The 12,408-nt window shown below is 34.8% G+C and overlaps 1 protein-coding gene across 1 annotated transcript; it reads left to right on the forward strand.

Moving 5' to 3' along the window:
* Positions 1-1,152: 1,152 nt before the first annotated feature.
* On the forward strand, positions 1,153-6,896 carry LOC133879317 (phosphatidylinositol 4-phosphate 5-kinase 6-like). The gene is made up of 8 exons (XM_062317844.1): positions 1,153-2,657; positions 3,609-3,776; positions 4,182-4,347; positions 4,791-4,907; positions 4,984-5,177; positions 5,856-5,983; positions 6,079-6,157; positions 6,307-6,896. Exons 1-8 carry the CDS (start codon positions 1,510-1,512, stop codon positions 6,593-6,595), a joined length of 2,289 nt encoding a protein of 762 aa, XP_062173828.1. The 5' UTR covers positions 1,153-1,509; the 3' UTR covers positions 6,596-6,896.
* The last annotated feature ends 5,512 nt before the right edge of the window (positions 6,897-12,408 follow it).

Consider the following 12,408-nt stretch of genomic DNA (forward strand, 5'->3'; position numbering starts at 1 on the left):
AAAAATGTGGTTTATAGTATTATTCAAAAGAAAAAGTAACTTGATATTATACAATAAAATTGAAACATCATGATTGATACCTTAAAATGTAATAGCAGTTGTAATCTTCTAACATCATACTAAAACAGATTCTAATGCTAATAATTAGGTATCATTGTAAAATAAATTAAACAAATATTATTTAAACTATGCATATTGCATAGAATGGCCATACTTCAACGAAAAGCTACATTCATGAGTTGTTCAAAATATATATTTGGAAATTATTGCTTAAAGAAACATTTATCCAATAATGATAGGATTTTTTTTTTTTAAAAAAAGCCCATGATTAGAATAACTTGGCTAATGTTAGGTGAAATCCTATCATTTGAAAAAAAAAAAAAAAAAGGTTAGGCAAATCATTTATCAATAACTTGGCCAAAATTTGCCTAACCAATTTTATTTATTTATTTTTCAAATGATAGGGTTTCAACCCATGAATGCATGAGTCATTAGAGTTTTGATTCTTCAATCATTTGGCCAAAAATAAAAAATAAAATAAAATAGTTTGCTTATTCAACTTTATAAAGTATTATTAACATGGGTTTGGCTTGTGTTCAGTGAAAAAAATTACTGAAAGTCATGTGCACAAAACTTAACAATGAAAATTGTATCAAATAAAAATAAAAGAATAATTAGAGTTCTTTCACAATCTTACAATTTCTCATTAATTTTTGCATAAGAGATTTCTAATAATTTTTTTGATGTTAAGTAAGCAAACTCTATCAAGAAGATATGAGCAAAGGAAGAAAAAGGGTCCTTGGCATGGTGGCTAAGTGCAAAATCTTAAAAGGAGGTGGAACAATGTGGAATTGAGTGGAAATGCAAGGACAGTATTAGAAAAAGAAAAGCTTGTATTAAGACAAAATCTGGTATTGACAAAACAAATAGTAAAGTAATTTGGTGTTTAGCCTCTTTGAGACACTAAAAATGGCGAGCACATCATCCTCACAACCAGCATTTCTCTCCTCCCTCCAACTGTATGGTGTATTAGTTGTTGTAGGAGCAAAATCCGGAATCAAAGAAAAATGTGTTGAATCTCTTGTTCAAACCCAACCAAAGTGAGAAAGACAAACAGACAAAAAGAAAATAAAAATAAAACAATAAAGAAGAAAAAAGAAAAGAAAACAAAAATACACCCAGAAACAAAGAAAGAAAAAGGCAGTCATTGGCACCAACGGCCTTTTTGCTTTTCCCATCAGTCTAACACCCTTTTTTTATTTTTTGGAAAATCTGAAAAAAAACTCATTTGACTAAAACCAATCCAAAAACAGTTAAACACAAAACCCACATCAAACAAAAACGAATTTTTTGTTCTTGTGTTGTTGTTTTTGGTTCTGTCATTTTCTCTGTTCCCTCCATTCTGCACCCTTTGGGTTTGTTTCAATAAATGGTCTTTCTGCTCCTGAAGATAGCACAGAGAGAGAGAGAGAGAGAGAGAGAGAGAGTTTGATTTTTGGGGGTTGATGGATGAACCTTACGAAACGGGAACAATGTAGGAGAGAGAGAGAGAGGCAGAGAATGAGCAAAGAAAACTTTGGCATTGTGAAGGTGTGGGAAGCAACAGTACGCAAATCACAAGCTATTGCCAAGAAAAGAACAGCCATGTCCGTAGCACATGCTGACGACGACGAGCCTGGCCCCGGCCAAGTCTACGACGAGAAAGTCCTCTCCAATGGCGACTTCTACACCGGCCAGTGGGTTGACAATGTTCCAAGCGGCCATGGCAAGTACCTTTGGACGGATGGGTGCATGTACGTTGGTGAATGGCACAGAGGCAAGACCTCCGGCAAGGGAAAGTTCAGCTGGCCCTCCGGCGCCACCTATGAGGGCGAGTTCAAGAATGGCTTCATGGATGGGAAAGCGACTTATACAAGTTCCTCTGGCGATACATATAAAGGCTCTTGGGTGACGAACTTGAAGCATGGACAGGGCACTAAGAGCTTTTCCAATGGAGATTACTATGAGGGTGAATGGAGGCGTGGATTGCAGGATGGGCATGGAAGGTACCAGTGGAAGAATGGGAACCATTATATTGGGCACTGGAGGAATGGGTGTATGTATGGGAATGGAACAATGATTTGGAGCAATGGGAATAGATATGATGGGTCTTGGGAAGATGGACTGCCTAAAGGGAATGGAACCTTTAGGTGGGCAGATGGGAGTTTCTATGTGGGGATTTGGAGTAAGGATGGCAAAGAGCAGAATGGTACTTATTACCCATCTGGGAATTCCAATGGGAACTTGGATTGGGATCCTCAGGAGGTTTATGCAGTGGATTTGAATGATTGTAAAATTTGTCCTGGGGAGAAAGTTTTGATTTTTCCTTCTCAGAAGATGTTGAATTGGCCAGGGATATGCGGGAAAGGATGTGATGGGAATGTGAGGCCTAAGAGGGTGTCCGTGGATGGGAAAGTGAGTAATTGTTGCTGGGAGAATGGTGAAGCTGGTAGCTTCAATGGACTTGAGGGATTGGGGAATCTTCAGCTTGAGGGGTCGGTTAAGAAAGGGAATGGAACACAGCAGCTGAGACTAAAGCCAGTGAAGAAACAGGGGTTGACAATATCAAAAGGGCATAAGAACTATGAACTCATGCTCAATCTGCAGCTGGGTATCAGGTATTAATGAATTGTTGGTTGTTTCCTTGACTTCCCTTTTTTGCTTACATTGTTTTGTTTTGTTTTGGTTCAGGTTTTTAGTTTCTTCCCATGTTTTTTTTTTTTTTTTTTAATTCAAATTATGTTTCTCTAACTTTAGAAGTTTCAAATGCAATGGATAGAGGAAACGGTGTCAGGGTTTCCCCATTGTTATATAGCTACGAAACACAATGCATTTATGTGCTTTATATTCAGAGATGGGTTTTAACTTTTCAAATCTTTTCGACATTTCACAGGAATCATTATTCTGATGCAAAGGTTCTATAATATGCTTTTCAGATTCCACTGATTTATTATGTTTATTCATGTCTTTAGTATCCTCCATTTTAGCTCACAACAATCTTCCAATCTAGCTTGTAGCAAAGATCTTGCAGTATATGTAATGCATGCCAATGTTCTGAAGAAATGCTCTGAACTTGCTAGTCATACATAGGAAACTTGGAGGACTGCATCGAGAGGATGAATGGAAGTGAAGGGATAACATTGATAAACTATAACCTTTACTGATGACTTCTTGTATACTAAAATTGATATATTATATTGGAAAAATTTACAAGCTTTGTAATTTATTTATTTTTGGAATTGTTTGAATTGTCTCACTCATGTACAAGTCTGTCAGATCAACGTGGCATAAAAGAGAATAGAGGCCAAAATTAAGGCGTTGTTATACTTATACTCCTTGTCATTTAAGGGTTCTCCTGTAGAAAAGATTATGAAATCTAGGAATAATTTTCATTTGAAACAGATTTCGCATTAGATGTTCTTTAATGCTTGTAGTATAATAAAACGGATGATATTGCCAAGCACCACCATGCGGTAAAACTTTCTTGTATGAATCTTTAAAGTTTCAAAATCTCTATCCAGAATTGTTATCTTTATTGCACATAACTGATTCTTTGTGCCATAGCACAGACATTCTGTTGGAAGGCCTGCTCCAATGACAACCCTTGATTTGAAGGCTTCGGCTTTTGATCCAAAGGAAAAAGTGTGGACAAAATTTCCACCAGAAGGATCCAAGTACACCCCCCCTCACCAGTCAAGTGACTTCAGGTGGAAGGACTACTGCCCAGTGGTTTTCAGGTCAGACCTAGAAAGATTTACTTCTACATTGGTAGTCTGCTCTTGGCTATATATTTCAGAGTTCATTATATAACTTCAGTAAGGCTGTGTTTGGTGCTATACAAAAGTGGATTCTCAGATCTGCTTTCATATGATTCCTGCAATTATCGTATGTGGGGCACAAAGAGCTAGATACTCTGCTCATTGAAAATTCTATTATCTCCCAGATAACATTGGTGACTTGAAATTTTTGTGGGAAGTCATTTCACTGAAAGCAGACTAAGTTACCATTACTCATTCATCTCATATGATGCATTGCTTCAGCAATAACCTTAGAAATTATGATACTCTTACCATCAAAATGCCTTTTGTAATTTGGATTTGAAACGTACAGGGCCTGATGGTCTGTTATATTCTTATTTGCAGGACTCTCCGGAAATTGTTCAAGGTGGATCCAGCAGATTACATGATATCAATATGTGGGAATGATGCTCTTCGGGAGCTCTCATCCCCTGGAAAAAGCGGAAGCTTTTTTTACTTGACCAACGATGACCGATACATGATAAAAACCATGAAGAAGGCAGAAGTAAAAGTGAGTTCCTTTTCTGCTTCCTGCACCCAAATTTGAGATCAACACCTTCACAACCCGCTTCAGATTCTAATTTAATATTATTACATCAACTTTTAGTTTCTAAAAACTTTCCAAATTATATCTGGACTTCTTATTTGGTATCCAGAATTTCCCTCTTCCAGTTGAGTAATTCTCAAATTATCAAGTTTTTCTAATGATTTAAGAATTATTTGCAGCTTCTGGCTATTCTTTTGAAATACAATGATGGCATAAGCTTCTTTTTCTTCTGACCTTGCATTAATGGATATGGCTTTAATTTATATCTGAGACTTCTTGAATATATTGCTGAATTATGTCATTGCCACTAGCCACTTTTGCATGATATTTTCCCAATTACGACCTAAATTCTGAATATTCTCCTTTATGGAATTAGAGGCGATCATAACTTGCCAAGATGGTTACAGGTGTTCCTACGGATGCTCCCAGCCTACTACAATCATGTTCGGGCCTTTGAGAACACTCTAGTCACGAAGTTTTATGGTCTTCATTGTGTCAAACTGACTGGGGCTACCCAGAAGAAGGTATGTCATGATGTATAGAACCTCTAATTTGCAATTTAAAGAAAAAAAATGGTGCACTGACTTTCATGCATTTCAGGTTCGATTTGTCATAATGGGGAATCTGTTCTGTTCTGAGTATGCAATTCACAGGCGGTTTGACTTGAAAGGTTCTTCCCATGGTCGCACGACTGATAAACCCGAGGCAGAAATTGATCCAACAACAACCCTTAAGGACCTTGATCTCAATTATATATTCAGGTTGCAGAAAGTTTGGTTCCAAGAGTTGTGCAGGTTGATTTTTATTCTTTTCACTTTTTCTCTCATCTGCTTCTTTTCCATTTTCTTCATTAATATTTGGAATGGCGTAGGGTTTGGGAGGAGGGGTGGAGTCAAAATGTTTTGCTTCTATCCTTATGTATGATATATGTTTAATCTGCAAGTTAAACTTGGTTTGTTTAGGATAAAATTCAGATATTGCTGGAAGTTACTTTGCTTAGAGTATAGGAATATTATCTTGACAGTTCCTTGATGGTTGAGTTACTGGTTTTAGGTTTTTGTATCTCATTGTTCTGCTCTGTCACCTCTCTGTGTGTGAGTGGTGCAAAAGCATCTTTGGAAACTAAAAACCAAAAGGATGAAGCTGCTTATAAAATTTGAAACAAATGTTGCTTGACAGCGGATATGAGCTGTGAGATCTGAACATTCTTACAAGTTTTTGAAGTGGACAGTAATAACAATGACTTCTAATAATAAATTTGTGATCATAGCTCTTAAAGTAGAATTAAATAAAATTTTTAAATTGCAGATCGATGCGTATGATGCCAATAGTTCATAAACTTGCATATTTTGTGTATGTATGTGTCTGTCTTTCTGAATTGAAAGTTAAAATATGGGAAGTTTGTGGAATGATGTGTGGTTTGTGTTCTATTTCCTTTTTCTCTTTGTAAGCTGAAGTGTACCTTCACGCAGGCAAGTGGACAGGGATTGCGACTTTCTTGAACATGAGAGGATTATGGACTACAGTTTATTGGTTGGTCTTCACTTCCGAGAAACTTCATGTAGAGGTTCCCTCACACCTAGTAGCCGTATGTCTGGAGGTTGCCCTCTGACTGTTTATGTCCTATTTGGAATTACTTTCTGGTTTCATGGCTTTGACATGAATTCTTACTGAAGAGATGAATTTATTTTCCAGAAAATGGAGACCCTGACAAAGAAGGGGCCACTCGACTTTCTAGCGCAGACATGGATCAGCTTCTTTTTGATCCTACCCGGTATATCAAATTCATGAACATTGTGCCAACATTTCTAATTCATGGAACATTGTACCATTCTTATGATAGGATTACATTAAAGTTATTTGTAAGCCCTATAATCAAGAAGCAATTTTGTGTTAATCATATTACCTGATTGCATGCTGCAGGTGGGCGTCCATTAAATTAGGTATAAACATGCCAGCACGGGCGGAACGGACAGTGAGAAGAAGTGACTGGGATCCTCAGCTGGTTGGAGAACCAACAGGAGAGTTATATGAAGTTAACATTTTCTTTGGTATAATTGACATACTACAAGACTATGATATTAGCAAAAAGCTTGAGCATGCATACAAATCAATGCAATATGACCCGACGTCAATCTCTGCTGTTGATCCGAAGCAATACTCGAAACGGTTTCGTGATTTCATCTTCAGAGTTTTTCTAGAAGACACTTGAAGCTATAGATTGATCCATATTTTCAACTTTCAGCTGGTGGCCATCCATGTATAGTTGATCTTGAAGGAAATGACTTTAGTTAAACAGCAAAAGGTTATTATTTTGACCATTGGCATGGTCATTGGAGGGTTTTTTTTTGTGTGGCTGCCAGATCTACATGCTTTGCAAATTCTGCAGTGCATCTTTCCCCTCAAGATCTTATTTAATTTGTAGTTACAGATGATATGTTCTAGTAAAGGTATAGATTAAAGTTGTAACCAGAGCTCTTCAGCCTCTTCCAATTGTATATGATTAACAAAAAGGTGAATCTATTTTGGAATTGATTCTTTTTGTATCCAATTTTCCCAGAAGGTGAGGAGTGTCTGGGAGTTCGGCATTGAATAAAAATGTACAGGGGTTCAAAGTAGTTATTTTTGTACAAAGATTTAGATGGACCAGGTCTTAAATCTCACCCAAAGTTGATCAACTATATATTTTTTTGGTGCTGCTTTTTTATTTTTTATTTTTATTTTTTTTTTGTTTCCTTAGATCTTGGTGTCACCTATCCATTCTATGTATGCTTATTTTGCAAGGGAGGAGACTTTTATTTATTAAAAAAGAGAGGGGGGTTGAGAATCTGAAAGTGATGCCTGATAGGAAAGGGATGTTAGAGGCAACAAGTCTCCACAAGGGGACAATGGGGGAGCACTACTCATCAACTATGTTGTTTTCTTTGTTTATGTGATATGGTTTGTCCTTTTGTTGATCAACAAGAGGGTTGAATGTATATAAGAATATTATTGGTGGTAACCTGAAAAAGGGGTTGAAGAAAGTCTAGGAGGGGAATAATGGGGTAGCACTCTTGAGCCCAAATATGACTACAAACCATTTTTTATTCTCAATACTTTATTTTTATTTTATTTTTTAATTTTATATAAAAGTTCATACTTTCATATTCTTGATGTTACATTTCATTAGGCCTTTTGGTCAAAAGGATCTTGTTGCATTATTCTTTGTTGATACGATTCTTAATCCACACCCAAAGTAGATAAACAATATAATTTTGTTTTTATGAGTATTTGTCTCCAATCCTATATGTATGGGAAAATTACATTTTGCCATTTCAAACTAACACCTTATTTGTACGTACAACTATAAACTATGATTCACTGTAACTCGTTTTCCCAAATTACCATTTTATTTTGAGTAGCACCCTAGGTCAGATTTGGACTTGTGACCGTCACATATGAGTTGCATGTGATGCAAATGCGTTTATTTTATTTTATTTTTGTGACATTGACCTTTTTAAGGTTAATTACATTTTGCCTCAAATTAACACTCCATTTGCACTCTCACTCTTAAACAGTATCACGTGTCAAGCACGTGCAATATTTTTCATTCACATTTAACGACCAAATTTAACTCGGTGTGTTTACTTAGAACAAAGTGGTAGCTTGGAGGAATGAAATATAGTGAATCATAGTTTATGAATGTAAGTGCAAATGGAGTGTTAATTCGGGCAAACAAAGTGCATATGAAGATGGAAAACTGAAGTTAAAAGAAATAAGGAAAACTTTACTTACAGCACCCGAGATATAAGCGGTTTTGTAATCATAAATTTAAAAATTTGCAATGTTGGTATTCCATGTTTCAATTCATTTTAATTTTACTTTTTTTTAAAAAAAAAAAAAAAAATGCCCAAAATCCCCCCCCCCTTTCTTTTTCTTTTTTTTTTTTAACAAAAAAACAAAGTGAAAATTCAAAACATAAAAATAAAAATAAAAAAATGCCTTGAACTCACTCACAACGAGCCGTGGGTCATCAGAAATTTCGATTCTTTTTCATTAATATATATATATTTTTTTTAATTAAAAAAAAGAGGCATTTTGGGTATTTTAACAAAAAATAGGTGAAACTAAAAAAGGTTGACACATGATATATCAACATTACAAATTTTTATACTTCGAGATTATGATTGTAAATTCACTTATATTTTGAGTCCGATTGCCCAAGGTCTTGGGCCCTTGGCTTATTTATGGTATCACCAACACTCCAACGCACGTCATTTGATGAGTGATGTTTTTGAAGAAGAGATTGGCAACTGGTAAACAAGATACAATGCCTAGTTTGGCAAAATTTTAGAAATTTGTTTTCGTTTTTTAAACAATAAAAACTCTTCTCAAATATTAGCTACTTAAACGGATTTTAAGATGTGGCCTCACCACTAATACATATTTTCAAAATAAAGCACAAAACTCTCTTTAAAAAAATAAAACACTTTTCAAAAAACACTTAAATATATATATATAAGAGCATTCCTAGTAGCCTCATCAAATTTTACTCACCAAAGTAGCTAAAAATCACTTTTCTCTATTCTGGTGAGCTACTTTTTAAAAATTTTCCTAGCAGCCTCACCATTTTAACTATTTATTATCACTATTCTATTTAAATAATATTTTTTCATATTTCTTTTTTTTTTTTTTTTTTTTTTTTTTTTTTCTATTTAATCTTTTTACAAAGAATCCTTCATATCCATGAAATAAGGACATTATCATGTGAGAGAGATGGGAGATGCGAGAAGAAAATGAGAGAAAGAAGGAAAAAGTGTGCTGATCATGTAAGAGAAAAATGTGAAACAAAAATTGGTGAGTGAATATTACTCATCAGAATTGGTGAGTAATTTCACTCATCAAAACTTTTTGGTTAAAATGGTGAGGCTGTTGGGAGTGATTTTTTAGTGTTTTCATCAAATTGGCTCACCAAAATAACTAAAAAGCTATTTTGATGAGGTTACTAGGAATGCTTTAAAACACTTCTTAAGAAAAAACTAAACACATGCTCATTTTTCATGTATGAAGGTTGCCTTATAGAAAATAAAAAATTAATAAAAAGTTGACGCTGGCTTGGTGGCATCCACCATGTTGGCCGCCAAATACGCGTGGTGGTCCTGCAATGGCCGCTAGATCCAACAACTCATTTTCAAAAAAAAAAAAAAAATTCTCAGTTTTTTGGTATTCAGAAACACCTTTCAAACAAAAATATTTTGTGGATCCCATGTATAACACATTTTTTTTTAAAAAAAAAAAATATATATGACCCCTGCCAAAACAATTCACAACTTTCACATTTTTTTAGAATTCTTTTCAAAACTCGAAATTTAAAACATTTATCAAAACTCTAAGAAACAAACTTATTTCTCATCACTGTTTGGGCCTACAAGTTGGCCTATCTCTTATGTTGACTATGGAGAGGGAATATAAATGTGTTGGAATTGATAGATACCAATAATACCATAGGAGGAGAAAATGTGGTTATGGGTTGGTGCCCTGCCCTCACTGCATATGCCAAGAGACCAGCAGCACTGCTTCCCATATATGGACTTTGGGAAATTAACTTTCCACTTACAGCCAAACTAGAGATGGAACTAGAGGGGGACTCGGCCTAAAAATTAGGTTCGACCTTTATTAGCATTAGACTTTAGCCCCTTAGGCTTTGTTTGTTAAAACTTTTTATTTATTCTTTTTTGTTTTTTGTTTTCGAAACAAAAACACCAATGCTCTATTTGTTTCGACATAAAATGTTTTTTCGTAGAAAAATAAATCATTGTTCTGAAAAAAAAATTGTTAGTGATTTAGGCAGTAAATGTGAGCGTTCGCCTGCCTAAACAAATTTTGGACTACCAATCAGGCATGCTCTATAAGAACTCTCTACATTTGCTGTCTAATTGATAGTAATCCAGACAACAAATTGCTGAAGATATAAATTTGTCCAGTATTGAAGTTGCAAGTGATAAAGAACCATTGACCCGAGGAAAGGACCATCTCAGCATCAATTAGAACCTTTGGTGGCTAAATTGATAGCAATGTATAAGAACAACAAATTGATAGTACTTATTCCAAAATGTATAAGAACCATCTCACATTCCCTGTCTAAATTGATAGTAATCGGGACAACAAATTGTTTTTCCGGAGGGTAAATCATTTGAACCTTCAATTGTACCTTTTAGAATTCTATAAATGAATGTTATCAAGATGAGTTATGTTTGTTAATGTCTTTTAGGGTGTGTTTTTAGTTGACAAACTGTTCTGAAATGACAAAACAAAAAACCAAAAAAACAACTATAGCCCATGTCAGGTGCAGACTAAACCACTTCTCACTTTCTGTAGTGTAGGCAAATGTTTTCCCATGAAACAGTCTCCCTCCACTTCTCACTACCATGAAATACATTGGCTAGATACATGCAATTTCTCACTGCTTGGAAGGTTTTAAGTCAAATGTCTACTGGAACACCTTTCAGAAAACCCCCCTGCTAATTCTTTTTCTTTCAAATGAACTTTGAGAAGCATGCCCTATAAAGATTGGCCGCCATGAAATGGCTTATTTATGGTATCACCAACCCTCCAACACACATCATTTGTTGAGTGATGTTTTTGAAGAAGAGATGGGCAACTGGTAAACATGATACTATGCCTAGTTTGGCAAAATTTTAGAATTTTTTTTTTTCGTTTTTTAAACACTAAAAACTCTTCTCAAATATTAGCTACTTAAACCGATTTTAACATGTGGCCTCACCACAAACACATATTTTCAAAATAAAGCACAAAACTCTCTTAAAAAAAATTAAACACTTTCCAAAAAATACTTTAAAAAAAATATATAAAACACTTCATAAAAAATAACCAAATTCATGCTCATTTTTCATGTATGAAGGTTGCCTTGTAGAAAATAAAAAATTAATAAAAAGTTGACGCTGGCTTGGTGGAATCCACCACGTTGGCCGCCAAATACGTTTGGTGGTCCCACAATAGCTGCTAGATCCAACAACTCTTTTATTAAAAAAAAAATCTCGGTTTTTTGGTATTCAGAAACATTTCAAAAACTTTTCCAAACCAAAATATTTTGTGGATCCATGTATAACACTTTTTTATTTCTTTTTTTAAATATGACCCCTACCAAAACAATTCTCATCTTTCACATTTTTTTAGAACTCTTTTTTTCAAAACTCAAAATTTAAAACATTTATCAAAACTCTAAAAGAAACCAACTTATTTCTCATCACTGTTTGGGCCTACAAGGTTGGTTTTATCCTGCCTATCTCTTATGTTGACTATGGAGGGGGAATATAAATGTGTTGGAATTGATAGATACCATAGGAGAAGAAAATGTGGTTATGGGTTGGTGCCTTGGTGCCCTGCCCTCACTGCATATGCCAAGAGACCAGCAGCACTGCTTCCCATATATGGACTTTGGAAAATGGACTTTCCACTTACAGCCAAATCAGAGACGGAATTAGAAGGAGGCGTTTTAAATATATATCGGCCAAAAAATTAGGTTAGACCTTTATTAACATTAGACTTTAGCCCCTTAGGCTTTGTTTGTTAAAACTATTTCCTTATTCCTTTTTGTTTTATGTTTTCCAAACAAAAACACTAATGATCTGTTTATTTCAATATAAAATGTTTTTCGTTGAAAAAGAATCATTATTCAGAAAAAAAAAATAATAAAATGATTTTTTTGAAAATATTTTTCGGCGTTTGGCTCGTACGGAAAATGAGCGACGGTGGAAAACAGCACGCGACTTCCGGCAACCTTCGGTGGTGATTCGATGGAGGTTTGGCGGTTTAATAATAAGAAGCTCAAACACGGAAAATGGTTTACGAAATTTAAAAACGGAAACCATTTTTCAAAACTAAATAAGCTTTTTTAGTCAAACCAAAAATATTTTCGATTTGACTATCATTTTCAGTTGCACCAAACACCGAAAAGTAAGAAAAATAATTTTCAGAAAATCGAGAAGTTTGAAAAATAATTTTCAAAAAATATTTTATGCCGAA

The sequence above is a fragment of the Alnus glutinosa genome, chromosome 10 (assembly GCF_958979055.1).
Source record: "Alnus glutinosa chromosome 10, dhAlnGlut1.1, whole genome shotgun sequence".
NCBI classification, from domain to species: Eukaryota; Viridiplantae; Streptophyta; class Magnoliopsida; order Fagales; family Betulaceae; genus Alnus; species Alnus glutinosa.